This window comes from Platichthys flesus, chromosome 8 (assembly GCF_949316205.1).
Source record: "Platichthys flesus chromosome 8, fPlaFle2.1, whole genome shotgun sequence".
NCBI classification, from domain to species: Eukaryota; Metazoa; Chordata; class Actinopteri; order Pleuronectiformes; family Pleuronectidae; genus Platichthys; species Platichthys flesus.
The window spans coordinates 23,114,000-23,131,622 of NC_084952.1; the positions used below are offsets into that span (position 1 = coordinate 23,114,000).

Sequence of the window (17,623 nt, forward strand, 5' to 3'; positions counted from 1 at the left end):
CAAGCTTGAGTAATCCAGACGTTTTCCCTACAGCGCTGCCTGTAAAAGCCAGTGTAGAGAGGCCGTCTGCTCCTGTCTCAGCAGAGGCCCTACTGAAAAAAGGGGTCTGATAAAAGCCTAGAAGATGACTAGGTGTTCAGCTTCCCGGGGTCCATAAAAAACAGAGTTAGGTTCAGTCCCAAAACGCCAACACGTCTCAGGATCCAGTAGAACAGAGGTCAACATGCCAGGTCAGCAGGTCCAGTGAGCAGCCTCAGGGGTAGGCAACCTTTACTATCGAAGGAGCCATTTTGCCCCCTCTTCCCCCAAATTAAATCTGTCTGGAGCCGCAAAACATATTTGATAACACAGGTTATAAAGTTATATATATAGTTATACAATATATATAAAAAATAAAGTTTGTTGCATTTATTAAATTATAGAACGATAATGAAAAAACTGTTGACATTTAACTGCTATTTGTTTGGTACAAAAAAGGCAAACACCAAACTCTAATGAGGAGGAGAACAAAATACGTGTAGGTCTACTTTGAAATAAGTGAAAAACAGAAATATGCTTTTTTTGCATTACATTGTTTGTTGTTTACCAATTCCTCGCCAAATATCAAGCATTCAGATAAACCAGCATCGTTGGCAGTGAAAAATAAATAATCTGACCACGCAGAATTAAACTCTGTTCTTCCCTCCCAGACTTTTCTTTTTGGGGATTTATCCATGGTGAGTTTACTGAGGCCGGGGGTCGGAAACTATAGATTAGGGATCTGCAGGGAAGAGCTCCGGGACGTAATAGGATGTGACGCATATTTTAGTTCATGAAATATTAAAACATAACGGGAGAGCAGGTCAGACTGGAGGCGAACAGAGAAACTGAAGCTCGTAACAAACTAACTGCAGCTTCTGCTCTGATATAAAAGCTGCAGCGTTGATCTGTGAGCAGCTGAGACCAGAGAAACTCTGTGTTTTCACTGTTTCCACTGTTAAGAAAAAGCCAGTCAGTCACTGAGCGGCTGCTCCACATGAACGACCTCTGATCTCACTGTGTCTCTCTGAGCCAGTGAGCGGGGCGGGGGGGGGTGGAGCCCCAGGGCCTGTGTGTGTGTCCCATATCTGGGAGCGCGCAAACACACACACATTCGCCCGCTCCTGGTATTTCGTGACGGCCTGATACAATGATGATTTAAAAAATCATTCATCATATGAAAACTGATTTGTTAAGTTCACCGTAAATATGCGCAACATGCACAACACTGTACAGGGAGCCGCTGAAGAGCCGCATGCGACTCCGGAGCCGCAGGTTGCCGACCCCTGCTCTAGACAAACCATATATGGAAAGCTGCTAGATGAACTTTGACCTTTTCTATGACATTTCCCATCGTTTCCCAAAACAATTCCTGAATACTTAAACCTTCCCCTTTTCCAGATTACTCCTCCTGATGCTTCAGCTTGTCCCCGACCAGCACTGCCTCGCTGCCTTATCTTGGCACAGGAAATACAACCAAAACTATTGTTTGCTAAAACACCACTCAGTTCAGATCTGAGCTTGTGGAGCAGAGGCTCAATGGTAAAGGAGTAGAGCATGCCTGAAAGAGAGCTGCTCTTTCAGACCCCCCTCTGAACACTGAATTGAGTACAAATAGCTCCATTGATTTTCAGTACACTTTTAATATCACTGTAGAGAACCTTGATGTTGCCTGTGAAAACTGGGCTGAAGCCAAAAGCCTCTAAGGTTTTCCAAAGATACAGATGCTCAACCTGGTCAAAAGCCTTTTCCTGGTTTATCAAAATCCGACTAGTTTTAACAGCCAATGAGCTCTAGACCCCCCAAAACATCCGGAATTAAAGTGACATTGTCACTTATCAGCCTGCCAGGAACACAGTAAGTCTGGTCAGTGTGGAACACAGAAGCCATCACCTCTCTTTGTTTTCTCACAGAATTAAGGCAGACTATTGTGTGATATCACAACATTTGTTCTAACATCTTATTAACTCACCCCTGCCATCTTTATTATATGAGTGAATTAAACAGAATCTGTTGTCATGGCTATATTTAGGAGCAGCTGTAGGTGTAGCAGAGTATGTGAGAGCAGCTCTGATAGCTGTGACCTATGACAGCATTGAGAGAACGATAACTTATTTACTGAAGTTTAGCCTGCTCTGGCTATAGCTTTTCCGGGATTGCCTAGTCGAGTTTAATGCACCTTTCTATACCTTAAAGCAGCTTCACAAGTTGTGAAACAATATTCAGTCTCAAACTTGTCAGACTTACTGTAGCTCTTATGTAGAGGTAATGAATCTATGTTCATTGCTCTAATCTGATACTGTTACACAAATGGCATGATGAGAGAAATTATGAAAAGCATTCGTAAACCAGAGACCAACAACCTGTCACCAAAACTAGTGAGCAGTAATTTACAAAACAAATGCAAAAAGGAAACAGATTCTAGGACATGATGCTAGAAGAGATATGACTTGCAATTAGGTATCATCTAATTGATGTCGAAGTGCTACTTGGCTCGGTATGAATCCAATGTAGGAGAAAGTCAGGTAAGTTTTATTTGTCTTTAGCTAGCATTAAACCATCATTCAATCTGACCAACAATGTCGACCATCTACATCCTCAGTGTCAGTTTTGTTTTCCATGGGGCACATTGTTATCCACAGTGCTTGTAATCCACATTGATCCATTCACATCCATCCCTGTCTCCAGCTGAGGGCAAGATTTCTCCTATATATCATCTTCTAGGGCTTTGGCCATCAGGATAGATGGTGTGGAGACTGTTAGAGCGTACACTGAGGATTTGTGGATAAACCTTGAAATGCTGTCAGGTCGATGGGAGAAGGAGCAAGCAACCATCATTCAGCTCAGAGGGCCCTCGAAAAAAAAGTTGAACAGAGGTAAAATACTCACCAATCAATATAGGAGCCATCATACTCAGAGTCAGAGACACATGGATAGAGAAGTAATCTTTTTTCACCTATAGGTTGAGGACATTTCAAAATGTCCAAAAAGGTTTTAAAAATGAATTGAAACACACGGTTACACCTTTTTTATCCTGGATGTTAATCCTAACATTGGATCTAAGAAAACTGACTAACTCCAGTTAAATCTACCGAGTGTGTGGGGGAGGGCTTTAAACGTGCAGGCAAGAGTGTTGCTGATCCTTCCCACCCAGGTCACAATCTCTTCGAGGTACTTCCCTCCGGCAGGAGGCTGCGGTCGATCAGGACCAAAACCTAACGCCACAAGACCAGCTTCTTCCCGGCTGCAGTTGGCTTTATCAACAAGGCCCCGGGACTCCCACCTGACTTGGACTTTTATCCCGACTCCACACCTAAAGGATGTGTTACATTAAGCCATATTATATTATATTGCAATACATTGCATATTGCATATTGACATTGCTCTCCTGTTTTGGATTTTTGCATTTTACTTTACTTTTTATATCTTTTATCCTTTATATATTGTTTTTTGATTATGTGTGTTGTATTTATTGTGTTTTTATGTTTTTATGATCATTGTATGCACCAACAGCCAGAGCAAATTCAAGGTAGGTGTAAACCTACTTTGCAATAAATTCATTCTGATTCTGATTGTGACTCTGATTAATTGCCAGGTATTGGTTTTTAAACAGGAATTTTATGATATATCTCTAAACCAACACATTTGTGTTGAAGCTTCTCTTTCAGGTGTAACCTGCTGAAAAAATATCTTCCGAAGTATATTCTGTCATTTCAGCCTCTTAACCAAAGTGTTTTGCAACTTGTTGTCCTTGACATTTCATGGTCAGCTCCAATCAGATTCCTGCACTTTTAAATGTCAGTGCAAGAGAAGTTTAAATGGTTTAATGGTATGTTGTATGTTTTTTTTAGTCTAGGTTGTCACTAACAGGCGGACCACGGTCCGCGTCCGGACCCAGAAGCCGTCCTGTACGGACCTGGACCTACAGCCAAAACAGAAGGTTATGATTTAAAATCTGACGGGGCGCTTCTATTTGTAACCGGCGCAGCTTTTGTAATATTTACGGTTGTGGTTTAGCGGATGAGGAAACGCACACAGACCAATTGCATGCGAGTTTGTGGGAGAGCGTGGCCTAGGGGATAGAGCGGGTGCTCTGCAACAAGAAGGTTGCCGGTTCGAATCCCACTCTGTCCCATCTGCATGCCTAAGTGTCCTTGGCAAGATACTGAACCCCTAAATGGCCCCTCAAAATGTTGAGTGTTCTTAAAATGTAAGTCGCTTTGGATAAAAGCGTCAGCTAAATGACATGTAATGTAATGTAAATGTAATGAGTTAAGCCATCCCACATGATACTCCTCAGCCAATCAAGTCTTTGCATTCCAGCAGGGTAACATTGCAAATCTACAGTGTAGACAGATGAGAGAGTTAGAGGCAAGCTACACATGAAAAGACGGTAGAAAGAAAAAGAAAGATAGTGATACAGGTAGAGAAAAACAAGGGGAGAGGGACAGATGAATGAGTGAGCTGGAGAAACAGGAGTGAGATGGAGAAAGGGAGAAAAACAGACAAAGCAAGTGGGGGAGTGTGATATAAGAGGAGAAGAAAGTGATTCTAAAACTGTTCAGACTTTTGAGTCAAGAAAAAAAATTGGAATTATAGATTTTGCTCCCTTTATTTAATTTTTTCTGAAGTTGAGCCCTTTATTTGAACATGCACAATTTTCACATTTTATTTATTTTCTCTTATTTTGAAATGCAGTCCTACTTTTATTTAGTTAATGAGAGAACATTTTACATATGTGCAATCATACATATATGTTCATTTCTACGTTACGTGACAATCAATATTGTCAAAAACATTTGTAATCGTACTGAATTTATTTGATTTCAACAGTCAGGTAGTGAGTCTATGCAGATGTTGATACAACTACTAAGCTACTTAAATATATATCACACTAAATATTCCAGGGGCCAATAGTTCCTTCTGATGTATTTTAACCACAAAGGTTGTATGCAAATATACGATGCTATGGAACAATAAACAAAAAAATACATATCCATTGTCACAATTATCTTTATTTTTCAAATGGTAATTTTATTCTGTATGCTATACAGACTCACTGTCCTGTACCTTGTGTACTGCAATGACGGGAAGGACACAACATGACAGGTACTGCAGACAATGGCTGCAGCTCGCTTTATTGCCCAAACCATTTATATCTGGAGAGTCAGATATTATTTAACTGTATGGAATACATTACATTTCCATGAGTTATATACAAATCTTGGCCCCATGGTAATTTGAAACAGGAGTTAAAAAAACTCAATTTCAGCTTGATCAAGAAACCGATAATCAATCAAATTGTATTTGTATAGCCCATATTCACAAAACAAAATTTGTCTCGTAGGGCTTTAACATGGTGTGACATCCTCTGTCCTTAACCCTCAGCAGGAGTAAGGAAAAACTACTCAAAACCCTTTTACAGGGTAAAAATATGTAGAAACCTCAGAGAGAGCCACGTGTGAGGGATCCCTCTCCCAGGACGGACAGAAGTGCAATAGATGTCAAGTGTACACAATCCAGAATTCACCCTAAAAGAAGTATTGACACATAGAGCAGCAAATCTGTGCGGTATACAATTTAAAATCGTGGAATTGAAATTGAAACCCGTTCCACTTTAAGGGTTCAGATCAGCAAAAGAAACAAAAGGGTATTTCATTATACTGACCCAGGCAGGGCTACCATAGTAAAAAGCTATTTGAAGAGTGATAGGCACAGACTAGAGCAGTGGTTCTCAACCTTTTTTCAGTGAAGTACCCCCTTCGAAGAAAAAATTCTGCAGAGTACACCCTAACCAGCGCAAAGCATTTTTGGTTGAAAGAAAGATGTAATGTGATTTATTAAGCCTTGTAACTAGACACATACAAACTTAAAACTCCTTCAATGTCCATAACATTGCTCATTTGTAGTGGTCTCTCTTGAACTATTACGAAATAAAAAGATATAAAATAACTAAAGACTTTTATTATTATCTCAATATAAATAAAGATTTGTGCACCTCAAAATAATTATCAACTTAAAGTGACCTCTTTTGGGATCATAATAAAGATATTTTCTCAAACTGAACTCATGAACTTAATTATAGCTAAACACTTCTTCCCAAAAAATAAATCATTAACTTAGTTTTAAATAAAAGATTAGCTCAAAACATATTTTTTTAATATTCATCATCTTAAAATATCTTCTTTAAGGATTGAAAAGATTACTGACAGGTAGCTTGTTTCCGTTTGCTTTGAGGAGGCTTTTCGCATCGTGTTTTGAGATGACCTGAATTCAGAAAGTTTCCTCTTAAAAAACTCAGGTGGCTTACCAACATGACTTTCATGTTTTGTCTGGAGATACCGCTGAAGATGTGGTGGCTTAATGCCACTGCTGGCTAATCTCTCCCCACAGAAAAAACATAAAGTGTAAATAACCCAATCTATGTTATTGTTAATATTATAAGTAATAATATAAGTGTCTTTCTGTTATTTTATTGTGACATATTTGCTCGCTTTAGGGGTCATACAATTTCATTTCAGCTTTTGTATTACATGCTTTTATTTTGAAAAGGTACCGGTAGAGACACGGACTTATTGTTATGAATCATTAACTTCACAACGGAAAACTTTTCCATTTTATCGCCCCTCCGAAGAGGCACTAGCTCTCACATTGTTGTTTAGGGAAGGCTCTCTGCTCTGGTTTCGCCATCTTTGGTACTTGTCCCTCCGTGTTTCAGCAGCATTGCTGCTTCACTTCAACTCTACTCCATTGTTGAAGTTTTCAAGGCAGGTGATGACAGGTGATGACAGGTGGCGTGTGCCAGGTTGGGTCAAACCATCGGTATGGGGGACACTCTGTTTTTTTAGGATAATTAAATTGAAAAGCCTACTGAATATAAAATTGAGTTCATGAACTTACACTTATATTTTATTGAATATTTGTTAAATAACAATTTTTCAAGGATTTTTGAATGAATGCTAATTTTAAATATATTTAAAAAAAATCTCAAGTACCCCCTGGAGTACCTTCAAGTACCCCCAGGGGTACGCGTACCCCCATTTGAGAATCACTGGACTAGAGCATCGAACCAGCTCGTAGGAGACTGAACTTTTTTTGTTACTGTTTTGTAATAGGCCACAATAAATTGGAATACAAAATCTTAAATAACTTATAAACTGTAATGTTATTCAATTTCATTCATCTACTATGTATTAAGATATATGAAGTATACTTTCTCCCACTATCCAGAAATGAAGCCAAAATATCCAAGATACAGATGCCACCATCTTGGACATTTGGAACAGGTACCACAATAGTGATTGGGGGATGGAGCCCTGATGGCAATGCCCAGAATAAACATGCACTCAACCAATCGTGAGATTGTCTTAGCTGTCAATCATTATGAATCATCACATTGTTTTTTAGCGTCAATAAATATTTAAAACCAAAGTTACTTAAGAAAATACCAGGGACAGGATGGAGACTATTTGGAAAAAACATGAAACATCTCTATCAAAAGATGTATGAGTTAGACATTCCGAGTTAGATATTCACTGACCTGACTTTAGAAACGTGGTAGAGCTTCTCGAGGAAACGCAAAGTCAACCATGTTGGGGATTCCGGACACAACACAAGAGCTCATGCCGTAGTAGGACATTTTTGAATCAGAGATGGAACACCAGCTGTTCGTGTGAGGATCATAGACTTCTGCATTATAACTTTTGCTCCTGAAATTGGAGCCCCCAACGACATAGAAGTGGTCTTCTATCACCTCGAGGCAAAAGTTCCTTCGTGGAATGCACATGGGGCACAGTATGCTCCAGGTGTTGGTCCTTGGTTTGTAGGTCTCAACACATTGTAGAGGGTGTATATTCCTAAGGCCACCGATCTGGAGGAGGAGAGGATTTGGGATAAGGATTTGAATGAAAAAGAAAAGACATACATAACACAGAATGCACAGAATAAAGTAAAAAGCTGTTGGATTAGTTTGACCGTCGGACAAGAAGGTCCGTTTGTAGTCTCTTTTCTCTGGGGAACAAAATATTTCATCAGCAATCAGAAGGAATTTGGTGCAGTCGTTCAAATATGCCACAATGAGGTTGACATTAGTGGTAAAAATATACATAAAAATTCCCTCACTTATTTTTAGCATGATGCTTTGTATTGAATTAACTGCCATAATAATTGGTGCAGACATATACGTCCCTATGAATTGCTTTAACAAATTAAGATGGTGAACAAAGCTCAACAATTGCTTTTCGTCATGTACAATTCAGTTTGGGTTTACATCTGCATCACTAAATGACCAAGCAATATCATCAATTATTTAAACTGATAAAATATGTATATCTGGCTGTGGTTAGGATATAACTGTAATTATAAATACAAGGTGGCGTAGCACTGTCAGTCAAGTCTTTTTGGGTAATGTGTTGACGTTAGCAGTGCTACTTGTACTTACTGCATAGATTTGGTTATTATATGCAACAACTCTATGTTGACTTCGACTGACGTTCATGTTGGTGATCGGTGTCCATTGGTTGGTCTCTGGATCATAACATTCAGCCGTCCTCGAGCAGTAACGCCTGTTTAAACCACCGCAAATATATATCTGAAGAGAGATGGAGCTGCAGTGAGTAGCCTGGTCTTTTCATTGTTTCAACTGTAAACTGTGTTGTTGTACAAAAATAATTCAGGATTATTTTTATTATACCCTAAAAAGATACTACTTTGTTATTATTACCATAAACAACAAACCTTGCCATCCAGTGTTGCACAGCTTGCACTCCTCCTCCCCTCGATCATGGGTGCAATAAGCGTCCACTTGTTGGTTTTGGGGCAGTAGCGTTCTGCAGTGTTGAGGCCGAAAGATTCATCAAAGCCTCCAAGTGCATAGATGAAACCATTCAGCACAGTTACGCTCAAGTGGCAACGTCGGTAATGCATGTACATCATCTCCTGCCAGGTGTGAGTCTTCAGGTCCAACCTGACCACGCTGTCTAAGCTCTCCATCCACTTAGATCCACCAACAAAGTAGACATAACCGTCAAGGAAGACGGTGCCATGATAGGCCCGAGGATCTTTCAGCTTGTCTCTGATGTAGATCCAGCGATCAACAAGGTGATCGTACACCTCAATATCGCAAGATACATAGTTTTCTTTCTTGCCTCCAGAGACCCAGATGACAGAATTAGGCAGACGAGGACGGGCAGGAGTGTCACTCAAACATGAATTTAAAGGTGTGGGTGTGCGTTTGGTTAAGGACCACATTATTCTGAAGGAATGGTTGATTATTTTCTGGCATTCATGGTTGAACTTCACCAGCTCGTTTGTCATCACGTTGTTCTCAATGTAGTCAATGCTTGTTTTGGCAAGCCGCACCTACACAGGGACAAGGGAACAGAACTTGTGGTAATTGATTCATGTCAAAACTTAAAGTAACACATTTTTTCCAAAATGAACCAAACTTCAGGTGTTAAAACAGTTACGGTACATGCTGGAAATGACCAGTAAATTTAGACCTGTGTCAGAAAAATGAATTACCTGAGACAAAAGCACAGCAATGTGTTCTTCTCGCTCATTGGGTATGTGGGCGATCCAGTGCAGGATGACATCGAACACAGTCCTCTCATTCTTCACGTTGAGTTCGTCTTTGCCAAGGATATCTGTGAGGTCCAGAACCGAGAGCTGCAGGTACTCTTTAAAGTTAATTGCCTGCTCAAAGTGCTCCATGATATAGTGGAAGGCCTTACATCGCAGCTCGGGGCTTGGGCAGATATCTGTGAATTGCCAGATGCCGATGCAGTTCTGTAGGCAGAGGTGCTCACTGATGAAGTTGGAGCATGCTTGTATGATGCCTAATATGTTGAGCATTTCAGCCGCAACCATCAACTCATGCACATTGTCCTTCGTCACAGTAACAGAGCCGGTGTATGCAAACTCAATGATGATCTGCATAATGTCAGGAGACATAAGGGTTATGTGGAAAACCTTGTCTGTGGTTATCTGGTGTACAAAAAGAGCTCTGAGGATTAGAAGGGAGATAAGGAAGATATAAAATAGATATTCAACCATTTCACATGCACAACAACCGTGAAAACTACACTTCTCAAGCAGAAGGGAATAAGTGAAAAGGGAAATTATTATTATTAATGTGGTTAGTAGTAGTAATTGTAGTGTAGAAGTATAAACATTAATTGAAAATATTATATTCTCCCTACTAAGGTCAGGTTACAATCTTACTGGAAGTAAGTGCTGCAATCACAGAGGATGATTCTGTGGATTGGAAATTGAATATCTTCAACTTGGAGGATGGCGTCGCAGAATTGCCCTGCCAAGCGGAGATCATTAGGTATTCCGGTCATTTGTATTTCTTCGGGTTTGTGACAGTTGTTTTTCAGAGCTTTTAAATTGTAAACATCACTGAGATCAAATACATGTGAATCAAAACCTTTGAGATCAAAGAACTGGACCTACAATCATTTGATCCAAAGGACTGTGGGATAAACAGAACAAAGAAAAAATCTGCCAATAAACCTTACAAGGAAGAAGAAGAGGCAGTGTAAATAACCCTTCAGTAGTTGAAAGACATTGATGTTGAATAAGGGAGTGTAGAAGAAGAAAAACAAAGTAGATGGCGTTTATGCACCTTGATTTTTTAAACATGAATGGAGGTGACTCACCATTATACCTAATAAAGGGGCAGGATGGCTATAAAATATCAAGGGTATTAAGATATACAGTACTGAATGGGGAAGAAGAAGGATATTGAGACACACAGTGAATGGTGGTAATTCACCTAGATGTTGGTTACCACTCACCAAAGAACCGAACTGTAGAAGGTGAAGAACTGAAGAAGAAGTGTAACCATCAATTACTACAACTCTAAACAAACACAAGGGCTGGATGGTAGCAAGCTGATGGTATGTTTGGACTTTAATGCCAATAGTAAATCAAGATTTTTGAGGTATTGCTTAAAGGAAAAGGTATGGCCTGACTACAGGAGAAGCTCTCCCAGCTGAGTGTGCCTGACTCCACCTGCAGGTGGATCACAGACTTCCTGTCGACAGGAGGCAACGCGTGAGGCTAGGTAAGTATGTCTCTGAATTCGGATCTATTAGCACCAGTTCCCCTCAAGGCTGTCTTCTTTCACCTCTTCTCTTCTCCCTGTATACCAACAGCTGCACCTCCAGTCACCAGTCCGTCAAACTCCTGAAGTTCGCGGATGACACCACCCTCATTGGGCTCATCTCTGATGGGGACGAGTCCGCCTACAGGTGGGAGATTGACCATCTGGTGACCTGGTGTGACCAGAACAACCTCCATCACCAAAAGAGGGCAACAGAGGATGTTCTTCCTGCGGCAGCTGAAGAAATTCAACCTGCCAAAGTCAATGATGGTGCACTTCTACACCTGCATCATCGAGTCCATCCTCACCTCCTCCATCACCATCTGGTTCGCTGCTGCCACCGCAAACGACAAAAGGAGGCTGCAGCGTATCATTCATTCTGCTGAGAAGGTAATCGGCTGCAATCTGCCATCTCTACAGGACCTGTTTGCCTCGAGGTCCCTGAGGCGTGCAGGTAAGATTGTGGCTGATCCTTCCCAGCCGGGTCACAAACTCTTTGAGGTTCGTCCCTCGGGCAATTCTCATCCTCCTCGACCTCAGCGCAGCATTTGATACCATCTCGCACTCTCTGCTCCTGGACCGCCTGGCTGGCATTGGAATCACTGGCACTGCACTCTCCTGGTTCACATCATACCTCACTGACCGCCAACAATTCGTGCAACAATTCACACGGAGTCCCCCAGGGGTCAGTCTTGGGTCCCCTTCTTTTCACCATTTACCTCCTCCCCCTTGGCACACTCCTCTGTCCCCATGGAGTCCATTTTCAACGCTACGCCAATGACACACAGATCTACATCTCCTCTAAACCTACCGCTGCCATCCCTCCTACCTCCCTCATCACCTGCCTTGATGACATCCGGAGCTGGATGAGCAGGAACTTCCTAAAGCTAAACGGCAATAAAACTGAGGCCCTGCTCATCGGCTCCAAATCCATCATCACCAAATCCCAACACACCCCAGCTGCACCCATCATCGTCGACGGATTCCCTGTACCCTTCTCCCCCCAAGTCAAGAGCTTCGGCGTCATTCTGGACAGCACCCTTTCATTTGCACCCCATATTCAAAACATCACACGGACTCCATTCTTCCACCTCCGCAACATCTCCAGACTCCGCCCATCACTGACCCAATCCAGCACCGAAATCCTGGTCCACTCATTTGTCACATCCCGCATCGACTACTGCAATGCCCTCCTCACCGGACTCCCCACCAAACTCATCAATAGACTGCAAATCATTCAGAACTCGGCCGCCCGGATCATCACCTGTACCAAATCATTGGATCACATCACTCCTGTACTCATCCAACTTCACTGGCTCCCTGTACAATACCGCATCGACTACAAAAACCTTCTCCTCACCTATAAAGCTCTCCACAATCTAGCCCCCACTTACCTCTACGACCTCCTTCAGGAATACACTCCCCCCGCACCCTTCGCTCATCCTCTTCTGGACTGCTAACCATCCCCACGTCACGCCTCAGTACCATGGGTGCCCGAGCCTTCAGCTGCTCAGCACCCAGGCTCTGGAACTCCCTCCCCCCACACATAAGACAATCAGACTCCATCACATCATTCAAGTCTCAACTCAAAACTCACCTGTTCAAACTGGCATACTCTTTATAACTGGACCCTGTGCACTTCACTTGTTTTTATGTTGATGTTCTGTTTTAATGTTGTTTTTATCTTTATGTTTTTATCTTTTATCCTATACTATTGTATTGTAAGGTGACCTTGGGTGACTTGAAAGGCACCGCCAAATAAAATGTATTATTATTATTATTATTAGAATGACAGTAGGCGGCAGTTCTGATAACTTGACTGAGGAAGGGCAAGGGCCAGATCAGCTCATTCTGGAATTCTTCAGAGAAGGGACGATACCAACAGCACAATGTTTGCTACTTTGGAAGAAATAAGGAGACCAATAGAAAGATCTGGGCTGTCATCTCCATGGAAGGATGGAATCACTTGTGCAATGCTAAAGCAGCTATGTATGGAATCAATCAATCAATCAATCAAATTTTATTTGTATAGCCCATATTCACAAATTACAATTAATCTCATAGGGCTTTAACAGGGTGTGACATCCTCTGTCCTTAACCCTCAGCAAGAGTAAGGAAAAACTACAAAAAACCCTTTTAACAGGGTAAAAATATGTAGAAACCTCAGAGAGAGCCACATGTGAGGGATCCCTCTCCCAGGACGGACAGAAGTGCAATAGATGCCACGTGCAGGAGAACATCATCAATAATCAAAGTCTCTAGCAGCATTGATGAAGCACAGTCCATGCTCAGCAACCATCTAGACCACGATCCACCATCCAGACCAGACGCCACTTCAGTCCTCAGTCACCGTCCACCGCCGCCCACCAGGAGGAAGCATCACCCCTGTTGTTACACACATGTAGTTTGAGGGAGAATGAACATTGTACACCAAAGTCACAGCAATTTCATGTGTACCGTTGACTCGTTGAAATCTGAAGCCACATCACTAACATGGTATCTGATGAAAACTCAGCGTTTCCATAAGACTTCATCATCAGTGTCTTGAGGCCCTTCTGACCAAGTTTGACGTGGTAGTGGTCAATGGACAAGGCGTACAGGTGCTATGATATTAAGTCATGTTTTCTGAGTTGATGTCATCAGGACAGAACTCTAGTCATGCGGACATATGTCCAATTTGGAGTAAGTTAGATGTCTTTTGGTGGCCAATCATGACAAATTTGACAATACGCCACGGTCACACCATGTGATGAACACTCACCATGTGATGAAAAGTTTTAATCTCCAAGGAGTCAAGAAGACTTTCACTGAATTTGATGTTGATCTGATAAAAGCTCGAGGAGGAGGTCTTTAACGTATATGTTTTAAAATAGCTAAAATGGCCACTAGATCCTCACTAGGTGGAGAACAAGACGCTTTGGCTTCACTTTTGAGCAGCCATTATGGAGTGCATTTTGTGATTTTATTTTGTACTTTTAGGTATTAAATCGATGGGACAGCCATCGAAATACGCACACACACTATGTTACATTTAAGTATTGTAACATAGGAGTTATTGTTTGTTTTTCTAGAGAAGGGAGACTTCATGACATCCCAAATCCAGGGATACGATGGAGATTATTTGGAAAAAAACATGAAACATCTCCACTAAGGCCTTTTTCTACAGAGGCCTGTGAGACATGACTTTCATCGGGTATAATATACACCATACAATATATATAAGATATCAAAAGATGTATTAGTCACTGGGACAACCCCTTGTACCCTCACCTGGACACTAGGTGTCCCTGTTCTTCCTTCCCCAGAGCTGTAAGTGGAGTGGACGTCAGCATCAATCAGAGCACACCTCGGCCAGGTGTTTGCTTCCCTTTTAAAAGGTCTGGCCATTTTCATCTCGCCCTCTCTTTGCGCCGTCTGTGGGACGAGATTGGCTCTCCCTGACTCCAGCATCCTGCGCCGTTTGGTTTTTGGATGTTGTGTTGTTTATTATAATTTACTTTGTTAATAAATATTCTGAAAGAGCAAGCAGTTCACTCGTGTTGTCTCCCTACTTGCGACAGTCGTTGAGCCGGGCAGTAACATCACACATTCTGTGACTTTTAGAAACGTGGTAGAGCGTCTCGAGGAAACGCAAAGTCAACCATGTTGGGGATTCCGGACACAACACAAGAGCTCATGCCGTCGTAGGACATATTTGAGTCAGAGATGGAAAACCAGCTGTTCGTGTGAGGATCATAGACTTCTGCATGATAACTTTTGGTTCTGAAATTGGAGCCTCCAACGACATAGAACTGGTCTTCTATCACCTCGAGGCAAAAGTTCCTTCGTGGGATACACATGGGGCACAGATCGCTCCAGGTGTTGGTCTCTGGCATGTATGTCTCAACAGATTTTAGAGTGTGTATATTCCTAAGGCCACCGATCTGGAGGAGGAAAAGATTTTGGATAAGGATTTGAGAGGACAAAAAAAATATACATAACACAGAATGCACAGAATAAAGTATAAGGCGGTTGGATTAGTTTGACCGTAGGATTAGAAGGTCCAGACTCTTTTCTCTTGGAGTCCTGATGGATAATTTTTTTGCAAAAACTGTAGCTCAACAATTTTTTTTCCTCATATACAATTCAGGTTGGGCTACATTTGCATCACTAAATGATCAAGCAATATCATCAATTATTTAACTGATAAAATATGTACATCTGGCTGTGGTAAGGATATAACTGATTATAAAAACAAGGTCTCTGTTGAAATCAGCAGTGCTACTTGTACCTACTGCATAGATTTGGTTATTATATGCAACAACTCTGTGTTCACTTCGATGGTTGCCCATACGATTGATCAGTGTCCATTGGTTGGTCTCTGGATCATAACACTCAGCCGTCCTCCTGCTGTTACACCTGGCTAAACCACCGCAAATGTAGATCTGAAGACAATTGGCGTACAGTGAGTAGTCTGGTCTTTTCATTGTTTTAACTGGTGAATGTTTTGTCATAAACAAATAATTCAGGATTATTATCATTAGAACTGCAAAAGATGCTACATGTTATTATTACCATAAATAACAAACCTTGCCATCCAGTGTTGTACAGCTTGCACTCCTCCTACCCTTGATCATGGGTGCAATAAGCGTCCACTGGTTGGTTTCGGGGCAGTAGCGCTCTGCAGTGTTGAGGCTAACGTAACCATCAAAGCCTCCGAGTGCATAGATGAACCCATTCAGCAAAGTTAAACTCAAGCTGCAACGTCGGTAATGCATGTACATCATCTCCTGCCAGGTGTGTGTCCTCAGGTCCAACCTGACCACGCTGTCTAAGCTCTCCATCAACTTAGATCCACCAACAAAGTAGACATAACCATCAAGGAAGACGGTGCCATGATAGGCCCGAGGATCTTTCAGCTTGTCTCTGATGTAGATCCAGCGATCAACAAGGTGATCGTACACCTCAATATCGCGAGACGCATAGCTTTCTTTCTTGCCCCCAGAGACCCAGATGACAGAATGAGGCAGACGAGGACGGGCAGGAGAGTCACTCAAACATGACTTTAAAGGTTTGGGTATGCGTTTGGTTAAGGACAACATTATTCTTAAGGAAAGGTTGACTATTTCTTGGCACTCAGGGTTGAACTTAACCAGCTCGTTAGTCACCACGTTGTTCTCAATGTACTCAATGCTTATTTTGGCAAGCCGCACCTACAGAGGTATAAGGGAACAGAATTGGTTGGTAATAGGTTCATGTCAAATAAAGCTGAATCAGCACTTAAAGCAACAGTGTTTTTCCAAAATGAACCAAGCTTCAGGTGTTTCAGAAAAATAAATTACCTGAGACAAAAGCACAGCAATGTGTTGTTTTCGTTCATTGGGTATGTGGGCGATCCAGCGCAGGATGACGTCAAACACAGTCCTCTCATTCTTCACATTGAGTTCATCTTTGCCAAGGATATCCGTGAGGTCCAGAACCGAGAGCTGCAGGTACTCTTTAAAGTTAATCACCTGCTCAAAGTGCGCCATGATGTAGTGGAAGGCCTTACATCGCAGCTCGGAGCTGGGGCAGATACCTGTGAATTGCCAGATGCCAACGCAGCTCTGTAGGCAGAGGTGCTCACTGATGAAGCTGGAGCATGCTTGTATGATGCCTATTATGTTGAGCATATCAGCTGCCACCATCAACTCATGCACATTGTCCTTCGTCACAGTAACAGAGCCGGTGTATATAAACCCTAGGATGATCTGCATAATGTCAGGAGACACACAGGTTATGTGGAAAACCTTGTCTGTGGTTATCTGGTGTACAAAAAGAGCGCTGAGGATTAGAAGGGAGACAAAGAGGATATTAGATATTAAACCCTCTCACATGGAAAACAATAAAAAGTAGTCGACAAAGTGAAAAGGTAAATCATTTTTATTGTGGTTAGTGTAGGAGTATACATTTTAGTTAATAAGAATAATATTTTCCCTACTAAGGTAACAATCTTACTGAAAGTAACTGCTGCAATTAGACAGGATGATTCTGTGGATTGGAATCTGAACATCCTCAATTTGAAGGATGGCATCGCAGAATTGTCCCGCCAAGTGGTGTTCGTTGTGTGTTTCCATCACTTTAATTTTTTCTTGGGTTTGTGGCAGTTCTCTTTCAGAGATTATTAATTAGCAACAGCACTGAGATAAAATAACTGAATCAAAGAGATGTGAGATCATAGGACTGGACCTAGAATCCTTTGAACCAAAGACACGGGATAAACAGAACAAAGATCTGCCAATAAACCAAACGAAGAAGAGTAGGCAGGGTGAATAGCCCTTCAAATTTTAAATAACCCTTCAGTAGAGGAAAGACATTGAAGTTACCTCATCCAACTTCTCCCCTCATGTTTGGGAGCAGGAGGGGAGAAGAAGAAGAATACTATATACACTATACCAAATGAAGAAGAAGGAGATGTAATCAAATAACAAGGGTATTTCTATACAGTACAGAATGGGGAAGAAGATGAAGTTGGATATT

The 17,623-nt window shown here is 41.7% G+C and overlaps 2 protein-coding genes across 2 annotated transcripts; both read right to left on the bottom strand.

The window, feature by feature from the left end:
• Positions 1–7,564: 7,564 nt before the first annotated feature.
• Positions 7,565–10,361, bottom strand: LOC133959266 (kelch-like protein 10). Its single transcript, XM_062394386.1, has 5 exons — positions 10,240–10,361; positions 9,541–10,021; positions 8,755–9,378; positions 8,459–8,608; positions 7,565–7,888 (listed from the first exon to the last, which is right to left on the bottom strand). Exons 1-5 carry the CDS (start codon positions 10,359–10,361, stop codon positions 7,565–7,567), a joined length of 1,701 nt encoding a protein of 566 aa, XP_062250370.1.
• A 4,363-nt stretch (positions 10,362–14,724) lies between these two features.
• LOC133959268 (kelch-like protein 10) lies at positions 14,725–17,220 on the bottom strand. The gene is made up of 5 exons (XM_062394387.1): positions 17,102–17,220; positions 16,447–16,927; positions 15,694–16,317; positions 15,400–15,549; positions 14,725–15,048 (listed from the first exon to the last, which is right to left on the bottom strand). Exons 1-5 carry the CDS (start codon positions 17,218–17,220, stop codon positions 14,725–14,727), a joined length of 1,698 nt encoding a protein of 565 aa, XP_062250371.1.
• Between the last annotated feature and the right edge of the window lie 403 nt (positions 17,221–17,623).

What these genes read in the sequence shown, in the direction of transcription:
- LOC133959266 (XM_062394386.1), bottom strand. Translation starts at nt 10,361, where the DNA reads ATGACCGGAATACCTAATGATCTCCGCTTGGCAGGGCAATTCTGCGAC. An exon ending in GATTGCAGCACTTACTTCCA is followed by an intron (nt 10,022 to 10,239) that starts GTAAGATTGTAA and finishes TCTAATCCTCAG; the next exon opens with AGCTCTTTTTGTACACCAGA. An exon ending in TTGCTGTGCTTTTGTCTCAG is followed by an intron (nt 9,379 to 9,540) that starts GTAATTCATTTT and finishes GTCCCTGTGTAG; the next exon opens with GTGCGGCTTGCCAAAACAAG.
- LOC133959268 (XM_062394387.1), bottom strand. Translation starts at nt 17,220, where the DNA reads ATGGAAACACACAACGAACACCACTTGGCGGGACAATTCTGCGATGCC. An exon ending in AATTGCAGCAGTTACTTTCA is followed by an intron (nt 16,928 to 17,101) that starts GTAAGATTGTTA and finishes TCTAATCCTCAG; the next exon opens with CGCTCTTTTTGTACACCAGA. An exon ending in ATAATAACCAAATCTATGCA is followed by an intron (nt 15,049 to 15,399) that starts GTAGGTACAAGT and finishes TTCCTCCTCCAG; the next exon opens with ATCGGTGGCCTTAGGAATAT.